Genomic DNA, 15,051 nt, shown 5'->3' on the forward strand with positions numbered 1-15,051 from the left:
AAAGAAAGAAAGAAAGAAACGAGAGATCCGTTTGCGACGAAGACAGGAAAGAAACGAAGAGTGACAAAGAAAGGAGAAAGAGATAAGAAAGAAGAAGAGAGGGAGAAAAAGAAAAAGAAACAAGACAGCCACAGAGCACCTAGATGATAGAACACGTGTACACTTTAACATCTATGAGATTACTCAAGTGTCTCTTTTTTTCTTTCCTTTCTTTCTTTTTCTTTCTTTCTTTCTTTCTCTCTCTAATTATGACCTTCTGTTTCTCTCTCTACATAAATACATGTGTTTATACACCTTCTCCATCCTCTGTATGTGAAAATGTATATGTGAGGCTTCCGAGGTAGGTATGTATCTCTGTGAGAGTCTCATGTACAGATACAGAGATCTATATAGATCGATAGACCTCGCCTAGCTTACAAGCACAAAGAGAGAAGAGAAGAAAACGAAGAAGAAGAGAGAGAGAAGAAGAAGAAGAAGAGAGAGAGAAGAAGAAGTTGAGGAGAAGAAGGAGTTGATACCTGTACATTTTGCTTGTTTTCCCGTCAAGCTGAGGAAGGCGAAGTTCGATGGGTGTGAGGGGATACGTCGCAGGGATCTTAAGGAAAGACAGAAAAGAAAGAAAGAAGATATCCAACAGAAGAAAAAGAAGAGAAAGAAAGAGAAGGAAAGAAAGAAAGAAAGACGCACAGAGAGGAGAATGAAAAGAAAAGCAGATAGCAACAAGAAGGAGGAGACCGCACACGCTAGACGTATGGAGGCGGCTTATAAACGGAGAAGACCTCTCTATCAGTCGGAACGTGATTAGGAAGCACACGTATACATCCACCCGTAGAGTGTCTATACAGTCGGCACTTCCTCATTCACTGATCAATACTCTCTAAAAGAACATATACATACAGATACATATACATGCAGATACATAGACATACAGATACATAGACATACAGATACATAGACAATACAGACAAATACAACATATGCACATACAGAGATATGTATACATACATGTACAGATACACATACACACATACCTAGATATATATGTATATATAGAGAGAAAGAGATACAGCTGTATATATGTGTATATATACATATATATATGTATATATATGTATATGTAGAGAGACTTACATCGAAGACGAGGTCAAACTCATATTTTACCATTTCATGTATATACCAGCACCGACCCTTCCATCTGAAAGAAACACAAGAAAAAAAGAAAGAGTGAGAAAGAAAGAAAGATGTGTATCTATCTGAGAAGTCGAAGTGACACCATACATGAATACTTGAGTACATACAGAAGATAGTAGATAGTCACATGCAGATCGATAGATAGATTGAAGACTGAAAGATAGAAATAAAGAAGCTAATCTCTCCAGATTCCCCTCTCTGTATAGACAGAGGCCTACATGCATACAGATGGCTGTAGGTACAGACGCTCAGCTAGCTGTATATACACCGGAGGAAAGAAGCGGAAAAAAGAGTTCTTTCATCGAGATTCTTTCAACAGAAGTTCGATGCAGAAAAGAAAAGAAAAGCGAGACACGAAGAGAGGTATCTAATTTCTCTTCAAATAGAGCTTGAGAGATAGAAAAGCAGAAAGCCCTTTTCTTGAATGATCGAGAGGAGAATTCCCAGACAGACGGGTTCCTCTACCACCACCTATACACAATACATGACGTATCTCTACGTACTTACACAGATAGAGATAGAAAGGTGAAAGATAGATAGATTAAAGATATATCGATAGATTAAAGATAGATAGAGAAAGATGCATGACCTTGGAGTATAGGTGTTTGAAGGAGAGAGGCCTCTCAGGAGACTTCGGAAGATACCTAGACAAAGAGAGAGAAAAAAAGAAAAAGAAGTCTGAAAGCGCCCGTTCTTGTCTTCTCTCTTCTTCTCGACAACCTAGATACAAACCAACATCTCCATCTAAAGATCTTCTCTTTCTTTCTTTCTTTTCTTTTTTTCTTTCTTTTCTTTTTATGTTCTTACTCTGTTCCTTCTTTATTGGACTCGAGATTAAACCAGTCCTTATCATTCTTCTTGTTGTGAGAGATGTAGTCGATAAGAGAAAGATACTCCTCCTTCAATCTCTCCGGCCACTCAGGGCTCCTCGGTCCCGCGTTGACTTTGCAGATAGGAATTTTATCTACAGAAGAAGTTGAAGATGCTGTGGCATCCATTCTCTTGCGCTTTGGCTGGACGCGAAGGAAAAGAGAGAAAAGAAGAGAAGGAAAAACGACGATGGAAAGAAGGCCTTGGCTTGGTGTATAGAGAAAGATGTCTGGAGAGAGATGTAGAGGAAGAAAGAAGGGCTAGAGAGAGGAGGGTATGCTTTGAAAAGAAGAGACAGAGCGCTGATCTGAAGAAAAGGAAAAAGAAGAAGAGAGGGTGAGGTGTGGACGGAGAAAGGAGAGAAAGGTGTTTTGCAACTGAAGCGAGGAAAAAGGTGTTTAACATGTATGAAGGCTCAACAGTTGGGAAGATGAAATAGAAAGGGAGAAGAAAGGAGAGAAGACAATGAATGGAAAAAAGGACAGCAAAGATGAGTAGAGAGCTACATGAATGAAGATGAACGGACTTGGGTGATGGAAAGAGAGAGAGAAAGAGAGAAAGACCAGAAGAGAGTTGATAGATCTCCTTCTCCTCTAGTTGATGGAAGGTCTTCTTCTTTTTTTTTCCTCCTCCTGTTTATTCTCCTACGCATGTAGAGAAGACTTTCTTTCTCTTTCCTTCCTTAGTGAAAGCAACGGCATGTTCCCTTGTTCTTTTCTCCTTTTCTTTCTCTCCTTCGTCTTCTTCTTCAACTCCCCTCTTTCTCTTAGTGAGAAAGGCAACCGCTTCTCATTGCATGCAGTCGCTTAATTAATTGATCAATCGATCGATCGATAAGCTTGCTATTCGCTTGCACTCGTTTATCTCTCTAAGGCACCTCCTACTAGGACTAGTCCTACTACTCCCTCGACAGTAGCGCATCTTCTCAATGAACGGCTTCTAGCGTAACCTCCTTCTCTCTTTCAACTTTTTCATCTCTCTATCTCTATCTAACTATCTATCTATCATTCTATGTCTCAATCGATATTCCTATCTATTTCTGTCTTTCTCTCTTCCTTGATCTTTACTTTGCTCGATCCTTTTCGTGGTCTCTCTTTCCACGACCCCTCTCTTGCACTTTCTCAGTCGATGTGTAGAGAGAATCTACTCTCTTCACTTTTTAAGAAGAAGAAGAGAGAAGTATCACTAACTCTTTTCTTTTTTCTTCTATTTACTTCTGGTAGCTAGCGAGGGCTAGCTTCCTCCCTTTCAGACTCTTTCCGCATGCGACTCCTTTTGTCTCTCGACCTCCTCGCTTCACTTGACTGAAGTCTCCATTCTGAAAAGAACTCTTGCTCTTTCTTTTCATTGGAAAAAGAGAAAGAAAGAGAAAGAAAGAAAGACAGATAAATAGACAGGAAAGAGAGAGAGATATATATTGGTTTAATGCAAGATCTCTTCCTCTCGTAGGTGCATATGAAGGGCTTCTTCTAGACAAGATGAAATACAACAAGGTACGACTCTAGAGATTTATCTCCAGAAGATCTGATATATCTTTCGTTCTCTTTCTTATTTTCTTTCTTTTTTCTCTCTCTCGCTTTCCTTTCGATCGGTGTGTATATCCATCATTCCAAAGAGAAGATGTTCTCCTAGACAGGAAAGAAAGGAAAAGACGAAGGTGTATAAAGAGAAGAAGAAGCAGAAGTTCTTTCATTCTCTCTCTCTCTCTCTCTGTGTCGTAGTTTCTCAGGTGTATAGACAGTTGAAGAGAGCCACATCGTTTTTGTGAAATACCGAAAAAGGAAAAGAGATAAATGGACCTCTTCTTTTCAAGAGAAGAAAGAAACTTTTCTTCTTCTTCTTTCTCAACTTCTTCATTTCTTTGTCACGACCTGTCAACATTTCGTTAAGAAACGTCAAGGGAAGAATCTACGTGATCTAATTCTCGGAGAAGGAAGTCTATCTAGAGAGAGACATAGAGATAGGAGGAGATCTATAGGGTGCAGAAATGGATAGCTCTATATAGGAGGTGGATTTGTATGTATGTCTCAGCTCTTGTCTCGTGCTAAGGAGGTAAGAGCAGACCTGTGAAGAAGAGCATCGAGATGTGCAAGCAGTGGCTATGGCTAGCTATCGATAGAAACTGTCTGGAGAAGGGAAGGGAAGAAGGGCCTGTATAGTTGATCTGAAACAAAGAAGGAGATGAAAGGACTCTCGTTTTGACCTCAAACTTCTTACAGGGAGATGATGGAGAGAAGAAGAAGAAGAAGAGAGAGAGAGAGAGAATAAGAGTGTTTCTCCCGTCCAATGAAAAGAAGAAGAAAGAGAATCTAGCTAGCGGAGCTGCTTTTACACGCTGAAAGTGCAACGAGAATAAGAGCAATGTAAGGAAGAGAGGAGAAGAAGAAAGAGAGAGGAGAGAGAGAGCCGAGATGGGAGACATCGGAATAGAAGAAGAAGAAGAAGGAAGTTGTGCTCCTTTGCTTTTTCATAGAAGAACTCCTCGACTCGCACATCGAAGTTTAGGAGCTTGGCAGGGTAAGAAAGAGAAAGATGATCGAGGTGCTGCTCCCTATAGACATTCTGAGACAACTGCGAAGAGTCTTTTACTTCCTACGACTGAGAAAGATGACGGAGAGCCGCGGAAGGAAGAAGATCGAACTTCTCTCACTCTTTGCTTCTGGATGGATGAAAGAGATGCGAAAGATAAGAGCAGTCTCTCTTCAACAGAGAGAAGTGATGCCGTAGAAAGCAAGAAGTCGAAGAGGAAGAAGAAGGAGAAGGAGAGGAAGAAGAAGAAGAAAGATTTCTATCGTGGGTCGAGTGATTCGTATGAAGAAAGAAGTCTAGATAGCGATGTCTTCGTGGAGGAGAAGAGAAGAGAGAAGAAGAAAAAAGAAGAAAGAAGACGCAGGGATGTGTACACAGAAGACGAGGAAGATTTTGAGGAGTCATGGCTTATCGAAGATGAAGAAGAAGAAGAAGAAAAGAGGAGGAGGAGAAGAAGAAGAAGAAACAGAGAGAGAAGGAGAGATGAAGAAGAAGAGAGAGAAGAGAAAGTAAGGCAAGATGAGAGACGGAGAAGAAGAGAAAGGCGAGGAGAAGAAGAAGAAGAATTGTACAGGCTATGGAGAGAACAGAACCGATATAGAGAAGAAAGATCTTTCGTCAGTCGCAGTGTGGAAGAAGAAGAAGAAGAAGGAGGAGAAAGCGCTCATCGCATGCAAACGTCTTCTGGTCGACGGACGAAAAGAGAGGAGAAGAAGAAAAAGAAAGAGAAAAGAGAAGAGGTCGGGCGGTACGATAGAAGATTGACTATGCGATGTCTCCATGAAGAAAAAAGTAGAATAGAGAATTACCGAGAAAAGAAGGGTGAAGGAAAGAAAGATGAAGAAGGAGAAGAAGAAGAAGAAGAAGATGAGAGAGGATGCTTTCTTCATATCGGCAGAGAAGTCCAGAGATGCGTGGGTAGGAGTAAAAGATACGAGAAGAAGAAGAAGAAAGGAAGAAGAGAACAGGAGGAAGATGAAGAAGAAGAAAGCTTCTTCTACGATAGTTTTGTATCTTCTTCTTCTCCTTCTTCTGAAGATACCTGTCAACGCTTTACAGAGACCACACTTTTCAGAGAGAAGGAATTAACGAGAGAAGAGAGGAAAGACAAGAAGAGAGATCTTTATTCTTCTAGTGAGAGATGTCGTATAAGAAGAGACGAACCGGCGAAAGGAGAAGAAGGCAGGCTCTTCAGACAAAAGCCACAAAACATAGAAAGAAGTGAAGAAGAAGAAGAGGATACTTGCACATGGAAACGAGAAGAAGAGAAAGAAGAGGAAAGCAGGGCTTCTTTTCTTCTTTCTTCACAAGATGACCCTTCTCAAGCTTCTCAGCTTGTGTCTTCTGCTCTTCTTCTCTCACGCCTTCTAATCGAATACCATAGAGAGGTTGAGACGTTACAGACGCATAGACTTTTCTTCTTTCTCGGCCTAGCTTCCCTCCTCCTCCTCTCTCCTTCTTCTTCTCCTCCCTGTCTCATTTCGAAGAGAAGAGTTGGTAAAGAAGAAAGAAGAGACAAGAGAGATCTTGTCTGTGCTCCAGAAAATTCCTCTTCTTCTTTCACGGACTGCGATGTTCCTCAGGTATGGATTTGGAGCCATCTTGCAGGAGCTCTCGGCTTATCTTCAGAAGAAGAGCGTCTTCTCTTTCCTCTCTTCTTCACTTCTTCTTCTTTCTCTTCTCATCGAAAGAAGAAGATGGAGAAGGAGTCTACCAATGAAGACGGACAGGAGAGAACAAGAGGAGAAGAAGAAGGAGAAGAAGAAAGAAAGGTCCCTTTCGCCGATGTAGGGGCGTCTTGTCGTTTTGAGAGAGAAGGTTGGAATAGAAAAAGAAAAGAAGAAGTGACGATCGAAGATTGGACAGGGAGAAAAGAAGAAGATCGAGAAGAAAGAATAAGTGCCACACACTTCTCTACTATTGAGAGGGGAGAAGAATGCACTTCTTCTTCTTCTTTCTCATCTTCATCTTGCTTTCTCTCAAGACACCGGGAAGATGAAGAAAAGAAATTTCGCGTTCTTTTCTGTTTATATCTCGAGAGGATGATAAGAAAGAAAGAAACCTCCAAGATCGAAGAAGAAGAAGACGAAAGAACGAATCTACGGAGGGATGTGGAGAAATGGACTGTAGTCTCTATTTTGCATGATCTTCTTCTTAAGATTCCTAGGCATTTTCTTCGAGATGTTTACAGTTCCTCTTTCGAGGCGTTTCTCTTCAAGACCCTTTTCTTCTTTCTCTTATCTGGTGAAGACACATCTTTAGACTTCTCTTCTCTAGAGAATGAGAGTCCAAGATCGAAGGAGACCCGCGAAGAAAAAGAGAACAAGAAAGAAGAGAAAGAAGCTCGATGCCAACCGAGGATTGAGATAAATGAAAGAGAAAGGAAAAAGAAAGAGAAAGAGGCTTCTCGAGACAAAGAAGAAGATACGATAGGGAGAAGACCTCTGTCGGGAAGAGAGAGGGAAGACAGACGTGGAGAGAGGCTAAGAAATACCATGAAGGAGGTAGTGTCTCGACGTAAAGATGAGAGAGAAGTAGAAGAGATAGATGAAGAGGAAAGAGAAAGAAAAGAAGAAGAGATTAAGAGACATGCTTATGGATCTTCGAAAGAAAAAAGAAATGGAGAGAAAGAGACGTATCCCTTCTCTTTACCCAATCTTCTTCAGTCATCTCCTGGCCTTCGTCAGAGAATCCAGCGATACATTTTTAACGACATGTATGCAAAGATTTCCTATCAAAGTCTCTATAAGCAAAGCAAGATTGAGAAGTCGATCTTGACTTGCCTCGATGTTTCTGTCCCTTCTTCTGCTTCTTTTTCTCTTCCTTCTTCCTTGTCTCCATCTTCCTCTTCTTCTTCTCTTCAAGATGTTCTTACGGTGTATAGACACTACCTCTGTCCGAGGGGTGTCCAGACACCTGAGCCGCCCCTTCGATCGATGCTTTCTCTTTTCGATGAAGGTCTAGGAAAGGAAGATATTACGAGATTTCTCAATGAAAGACAGATCTCATCTATTCTTTCTCATGAGCTCACGTCTTCTTTCTGTCCTTCTTATGCCTTGGGGAATAGCGACTCTTGTTTCTTCATTACAGCCATAACACGGTGTCTAGCTAACTATGGACGCAATCGACGAAAGCTTAGTGAGCTAGTTGAAATGTCTGGAATGATCAAGCTAGCTGACGCTTCGTTGTATCGAGATCTTAATCTCTATGAATGGTCCGTTCAAATAGCTAAAGAAAGATATGAAAGAGATATCTTACAATGGACTAGAGAGAAGAAGAAAGAAGAAGAGAAAGAGAAAGAGGTCAGTCTGACCAGAAGAGGGGGTCTAGAGAGAGACGAAAGGAAAGATGGAGAAGAACGCCGCTATCTTATGAAGAAGAAAGAAAGTGAACGTTCTTCTTCAGAGAATCAACCCAATATTTCGACAGATCGAGCGATCATACAGAATGCACCTCTTTCTCCTTCGCCTCATGAGGACTTTAAGCAATCGACTCAACAGTCTATGGATGATCAACTTCTCGATCTTCCTCTTGCCTCGCAGTTCCCTTTGCTTATACCCCGGCCTTGTCTCCTTTCACTCCATAGATCTCAACGCTCGAAAGAAGAAGAAGAAGAAGAATATCAAGATGATAAAGAAACACATACACAACGAAAATCTCCTCTTTCCCGAAGGAAAAGACTTGAGAAAAATTCCACCGATTCTCAACCTTCTTCTTTCTCTTCTTCTTTCTCTTCTTCTTCTTCTCGTGATGCTTGTCAGCACTCAGTCACGACTCTTGCTTACGTTCTTGACCCTTCAAAGCGACCTTTCTGTTCTTTTCTTCCTCCTAGAGAAGACGAAGAATCTTCGCAAAAGAGAGGAGAAGAAGAAGAGAAACAAAGAGCACCTGTCAAAGTAGAGAGAGAAGATACGTCTTTCTCCCACACACATCTTGATATCCCTTCAGCCCCGCCTCTCTCTCCATCTGATTTATCTCCTATGCCTCATTCTTCTTCACACTCTCTCTACTCTCATTCCTTCCACACTTCTTCTTCCTCTTCACCTCTCCTGTCTTTTTCTTCTCCTCTCTTTTCTTCTTCCTCTTCTTCTTCTTCCCCTTCTTCTTCCTCTTTTTCTACTTCTGAATCTTTGTATACAGATCGATTCCTTCAGCGAGCACCGAAGCGCCGTCGTGTTCTCTTCTCTTCTTCTTTTCATCGTCTGCGTGACTCTCCTCCCCCTTCCTGGCTTCTCTCCTCTTTCAAAGAGTTATGTATCTTCCTCCCATCTAGAGGGCCCAAGAATTCTTCTCATCTTCTCTTACCTCGTTCTTCTTCTCCTTCTCTCTCTCCTTCTCCCCGTCAACCGGCGAAGTCTCCTCGAGGCAAACGTCTAGGGTGCACCGAAGAAGAAGAAGAAGGACAGAAGGAGAAAAAGAAGAAGAAGGAGAAAAGGGAAGACACAATTCTCTCTCGCTTGAAGAGAACTAGTGAAGAGATCGATGTAGAAGAGAAGTATCAGAGAGTTGCAGTTGGAGAGATCCATACCGAGATGCTTCAGAGCTTTATAGAAGTCTGGCCGGACTTGTGTGAGGAGGGTTCCTCTTCTTTTGAAGACAAACTTCTTGCGAGAGAATGGATCTTCATCAAGACGCACCTTCCACTAGGAAAAGATGACGGAGAAGAAGATCAACGCAGAAGGAAAAGAAGAGAAGAAGAAGAAGAAGAAGAAGAAGAAACGCTAAGGAGAGGAGAAGTAGAAGAAGAAGGACAAGCAGTTGGGGGAGTAGTGAGAGGAATGAAGGGGATGTCGTCTGATCGGTTTTCTTCTTCTTTTCTTTCTCGTTCTCTCTCAAACCCGACGTCTCTCGTGGAGACGAAGAGAAGAGACAGGAGAGAGATGAACGATAGGGCAGGAGAAAAAAGAGAAATGACGAATGAAGAAGATGAAGGTGTTTCAGATAGAGACACGTCTTCTCTCGGGAGTGAGCTCGAAGGAGAAGAGATCAAGAGAGAGAGAGAGAAAGAGATTGACAAAAAAGACACAACGGGTATTAGATGTTTATCCTCCTCATTCTCATCTCCCCTCTCGCCTTCTTTCCCTAACTTCTCTACTTCTACGGTTGAGAAAGAAAAAGAAAGGAGAGATGAATCGAGGCATCAGACCTTCTCAGAGAAATCCACATTTACCTACGAAGCCACGCAGATCAAAGACGAAGAAGAAGAAAGAAGAAGAAGGAGAGAAGAAGAAGAAAGAAGAAGAAGAAGGAGAGAAGGAGAAGAAGAAGAAGGGAGAGGAACCAAGGAGATGTCTTTTCAATGTCTTTCTCATTCTTCTATTCCTCCAGGAGATTTCTCTTCTTCTTCTCTTCTTCATTCGTCTCTCCTTCCTTCTGCCTCGTCTTCTTTCTTCTGTGCGGTCTCTTGTTTACTTGGCCTTTCATCGGGGATCTGTCCTCATGAAGTTTCTCTCTTGCATGCATCTATCCGGCCTAGACGTGCGTGTGAGACAGAGAAGAAGAGGCTCTGCAAGATTCTCAAGTCTCTTATCACGCGGTGTTTCATAGGAGAGAAGAAGAGACAGAAGAATGAAGAAAAAGAAGAAGAAGGAGACAGACATCAAGATATAGCGATACGGGCAAAGACAGACGGCAGAGGTAGAAACGAGCAGTGGAGAGAAGAAGGCGAGAAGGAGAACAAAATGAAGAGAGCAAAAGCGAGCGTGGAATTTATAAGAGGTGTTATATACGAAGAAGAAGAAGAGAAAGAGAAAGAAGAAGAAGAAGGAGAGAGGGAAGAAGAGAGAATGGTAGTGCTTCCCTATGGATCTCGTGTGAACGGTTCTGCACTACGTCAGAGTGACGTGGATATGTCTGTCTTTCTTTCTTACGATCAGATCGCTCAACTTCTTCTCTCCAAGAAAGAAAGAGATGACGCTTACGGCGCAAGCTCTTCTTCTTGTAAAGTCTCTTCTTCTTCGAAGTTCAAGATGACCAAAGAAGAAGAAGAAGAAAATTTGATCTCTGCTATGGGTCTCCACAACTCCTCGAGACCCCCACCCCGTCAGCGTGGTGATGGTGTATCTTCTTCGAGATTTAGAGAAGAGGTCTCGATTGAAGATTGGACAAGAGATCTCGAGAAGAATGAGAGAAGAAAAGAAAAAGAAGAAGACGACGATCCCTTTTCGAGCTGTGCCGGAACAGCTAGGCTGGTAGAGGGGAGAAAAGGTAGATGGGGGGGGAGGTGTCTCTATACACTTGAAGATTCTCTTCCTCTTCTCGACCAGGAGACGAGACAGCAGAAGAAGAATGAGGAGAAGAAAGAAGAAGGAAAGAGTAAGGAGAAGAAATCCATGGCACTAAGTGTTTATGAAGAAGATTCTCTAGGAGATCTAGGAGACGTCCGAAGCCTGTCAGGGCGAGAAGTCGCAGAAGAGGCCGCTTACAGATTGTATCGAGAGTTCACGTCTTTCTGTAGGGAGCTCGAAGAAAAAGCGTTCAAGAGAAGAATAAGAAGACAACGAGGAGATCTCTCTCTCTCTTCTTCTTCCTTTCCCTATTCCGGCCTACATCATGAAAGAACAGACATCTCAGGAGAAAGAAGAGAAGAAGAAGAAGAAGAAAAGGAGCGAGAAGAAGATGAAGAAGAGGATGAGGAGGAGATCGGTTTCTTTGAAGGTCTTCATGTGGTATGTCCCACTTTTGCCCCTCCCCTTCTCCGCGGGGTGTATGTACCGCCGGGGTATACTGAGAGGAGGGAGGCGGATGGAAGGGAGAGAGAGAAAGCAGAATTCGCCAGACTCGAGAGACTAAGAGAAAGAAGAAAACTGCAGAGAAAGAGACGAAAAGAAAGAAAGAAACAAGACAAACTCTCAAGCGGTTCTTCTACTGCGCTTCCCTCTTCTTCTTCTCCTTCTCTTCCTTCTTCCTCTTCTCCTTCTCTTCCTTCTTCCTCTTCTCCTTGTCTTCCTTCTTCCTCTTCTCCTTGTCTTCCTTCTTCCTCTTCTCCTTGTCTTCCTTCTTCTTCTTCCCCTTCTCTTCCTTCTTCCTCTTCTCCTTCTCTTCCTTCTTCCTCTTCTCCTTCTCTCCCTTCTTCTTCTCCTTCTTTGCTTTCTTCTTCTTTCTGTCCTCTTGAGCGTTCTTCACCTGTCCGTGTCTCTTTTTCCAAATCCCTCTCGGCTACTTCATCTTCTTCTCTCTTTCCTATTCGATTTTGCAATAGAGAAATCTCTGAAGGGACGGCAGGGTCGGAAAGACGACTTGAGAAAGAAGAGGACAGCCGCGAAGAAGAAGCAGAGAAGAAGATTTCTAAGAAAGAGGAGAAGCAGGGAGTTGATAGAAAGAGAGAAGAACAGCGAAAGAAAGAAGAAGAAAATGGTCGTGAAAGCATGGAGGGAAGAAAAGAAAAGAGAGAAGAGAAGAAGCTTTCTGATCTTTCTTCACATCATCTTCACTTATCTCAACGAGGCAGAAGAGAACAAAAAGAAGAAGAAAGAGAGAGAGACGAAGAAGAAGAAGAGAAAGAAGAAGATGGTCTTCATGTTGACGCGGCGCTTTCCTCGTCTTTCGTATCAAGCAAATCTTATGCTGCGAAAGACTCCGATGAAGAAGAAGAAAACGGAGAGGCGAGGCGAGAAAAGAAGGTAGACAAGGAAATAAAAGAAGATGAAGAGAAGAAGAAGGAAGAAGAAGTAGAAGAGTATCAACGTCTTTACCAGGTAGACCACGAGGAAGAAGAAGAAGGTCAAGATGAAGATGAAGCAGTAGAAGAAATCCCGAAGATTCCTTTTGAAGTGTCTTTCAATAATCTTCTCGGGGTGCTAAATTCTCGTCTTCTCAAGTGTTACTTTCATCAAGATCGTCGTGTATCTATTCTCGGAAGAATCGTCAAGTACTGGGCTGAGAAGCGTAACTTGTCAGGTGTGGCTAAAGGGGGGTTAAGCAGTTATGCTTGGGCACTCCTAGTGATCTTCTTCGGCTTAAATACGGTCCCGCCTCTCCTCAAGAATCTACAGATGCCACAGTCGTCGCTCTTACAAGGAGAGAAACACGATAGTGAAACGACAAGCGGAGGAGAAGAAGAAAGAGGAGGAGAAGAAGAAGAAGAAGGTATCGGACATGAGGGGCTCTCGTTAAAGAGGGGGAGCAAGGTGGGAGACGAAAGGAGAAGAACAAGCGAGAAAATGTTTCAGGTGAAGATGAAAAAGCTAATGAAGCAGGTAGACAAACCAGGAGACGAAGAAGAAGAAGAAGGCGTTGACGGAGAGATAGAAGGAAACAAAGAAGAAGAAGCAGAGAGGAAGGCGGATGAACTCAACGGATGCTGTCTGGGCTCTGTGGAAAGAAGAAGAATGAAGATGAAGAAGAAAAAGAAAAAGATCTGGACAGCTTGCTCCTGCTTTTCTTCTTCTTCTTCCTCTCCATCGACAGTCTCGATCTTCCCTGTAGAAATTGTGGGGGGATGTAACAATGTATGGTACCTCGATCCTCAGTCCCGTCTGAAGAATCCCCTCGGATCACGACTGCTAGATCTCTTTGCTCCTTTTCTTTCTCCTTCTTCTTCCCCCTCTCTTTCTTCTTTATCTTCAGCCTTCGAACAGTTGAAGAGAAGGCTGCCTGTCTTAAGAAATGCTTGCTTCTTCACTCCTTTGAATTTTCAAGAGAACGAAGAGGAAGAAGCGCAAACGGACCTTCTTTCCTATTCTTCCACATCGACAATAGAAAAGCGAATTCATCGTCATCCGGATCCTCTCTCTTGTTCTTTTCTCTCTTCTTCTCCCTCTTCTCCTTGCCGTTCTAGCCCTCTTTCTCACCCCCCTATCCTTGCGCCCACTTCACCTTTGTCTTCTTATGCTCCTTCTCATACCACTCGCTTTTCTCCTCCTCTTTCTTCTTTTTCTTCTCACTCACATTCTTCTTTTCTCTCTTCTTCTTCTTCCCCTTCTTGTCATCTTAACAAGACAGCGCTTCCGGAGGAGAATCTTTCTTTCTCTCACGAAGAGAAGCGAGAAGAAAGACACCCATGTCTCCATGTATCATCTAAAGAAGAAGAGAACGAAGAAGAAGAAGAGTCATACAATGAAGAGTTGACGTCTTTAAGTTATATGGAGTGGATAGATGTGTGTGATTTACTTCACGACTTCTTCGCCTTCTATTCTTATTTCTTCGATTCCTTTACATCTCTTGTTTCTCTAAGAATGAAGAGAGGAGAGAATTATAGAAAGATCGATTACGAGAGATGGAGAGAATCCTGTCGACAGGCTTTTTCTTGTCACGACAACTTTGTGAACGAGCGACGAGAGAAGGAGGTAGAAGCCCCAGGGGAGGAAAAGGAGATGACCGAGCGAGAGAGAGAAGAAGAGAAGAAGAAGAAGAACACGAAGAAGGAGAAGAGACAAGAAGAACCTTCAACGAAAGGGGATGAAAAAGAGAATTTGTATCCTCTTTTTGACAAGGGTGACGCCGATGGACTTAGCTTCTCTGTACGAATGACGAAGAAGGAGTCTTCGCCTTCTTCTTTTTCTTCTCGTATTTCCTCCATTGCAGAAACCTCTTCTTCTTCCTTTTCCTCTTTCAATTCCTCTGTAGAGACACAGATGAAGCCTGTCTTGTATCACCACTACGCACTCGTGGGGCATCCGATCCCATCGGGGTATCAACCAGGTGTATGTACACCTCACACAAACTCCCTCTCTTCTGAGTTTTTTTCTTCCACCAGCAATTCGCATGTCTCACCGTCCTCTTATGACCTGTCTTCTTCTTTTCTTTCCTCTTCTTGTCCTCGCGTTTCTCACTCTTCTTCTCCTCCTACTTCTCTCCGATGTAAGACATCTGGCCTCCCTGTTCTCCCAGCAGAGAGAAGTCAGGCTCATGATCCTTCTGAAGAGAATGAAAGTGCAGTCGCTTCGGCATTCTCCAAGAGACAGGAAGAGGATTCGAGGGAGACAGAGAACAAGAAGATGGAGAAGAGAGAAGACGAAAATGATGATAAAGAAGAAGAGGAAGAGGGAAGAAAAGAGATAGGAACACACCAAACGAAGATGAGAGAATATGATGATGTCCGGACAGGAAAGAAAGAGAATAAACAAGAAGAAGAGGAAGAAGAGGGGGGGGAAGAAAGAAAGAATGTATGGAAAGGAAGAAGAGTGTCTCGGCCTTTGTCAGATTTTGATCATCAGTCTAAAGCTATCAAACTTTTCTTCTCTGTAATGAATGAAAGAAGTAAGAAGTCCAAACGAAATACAAACGCAAGAAAGTAAAAGAAGAAGAAGAAGTAAAAGATGGGATCGGTTTGTGTTAGTTCTCTACATTCCTCTTTGCATTTTCTTTGTTCATTCTCAGAAATTCTTCCTAGACTTTACAAAACTTCTCTATCACCCATATCTATAGTCAGGTGGAGAAACAGACAGAGATAGGTTCACATCTCTTACACGATCCTAGATAGATAGATAGATCGATACGATCCTAGATAGATAGATAGAT

The 15,051-nt window shown here is 42.5% G+C and overlaps 2 protein-coding genes across 2 annotated transcripts; one reads left to right on the forward strand and one right to left on the reverse strand.

Moving 5' to 3' along the window:
* Window positions 1–385: 385 nt before the first annotated feature.
* CSUI_002336 (ubiquitin-fold modifier-conjugating enzyme 1) lies at window positions 386–2,810 on the reverse strand (the record flags this gene model as incomplete). Its single annotated transcript, XM_068062538.1, has 3 exons — window positions 1,999–2,810; window positions 1,132–1,195; window positions 386–595 (listed from the first exon to the last, which is right to left on the reverse strand). The coding sequence occupies exons 1-3, from the start codon at window positions 2,187–2,189 to the stop codon at window positions 386–388; spliced, it is 465 nt and encodes a 154-aa protein (XP_067925485.1). The 5' UTR covers window positions 2,190–2,810.
* Window positions 2,811–2,979: 169 nt separating this feature from the next.
* CSUI_002337 (uncharacterized protein) lies at window positions 2,980–14,789 on the forward strand (the record flags this gene model as incomplete). Its single annotated transcript, XM_068062539.1, has 1 exon — window positions 2,980–14,789. A coding segment is annotated over exon 1 (10,317 nt), but the record flags the coding sequence as incomplete, so codon positions are not given.
* Between the last annotated feature and the right edge of the window lie 262 nt (window positions 14,790–15,051).

Source organism: Cystoisospora suis, assembly GCF_002600585.1.
Source record: "Cystoisospora suis strain Wien I chromosome Unknown contig_996, whole genome shotgun sequence".
NCBI classification, from domain to species: domain Eukaryota; phylum Apicomplexa; class Conoidasida; order Eucoccidiorida; family Sarcocystidae; genus Cystoisospora; species Cystoisospora suis.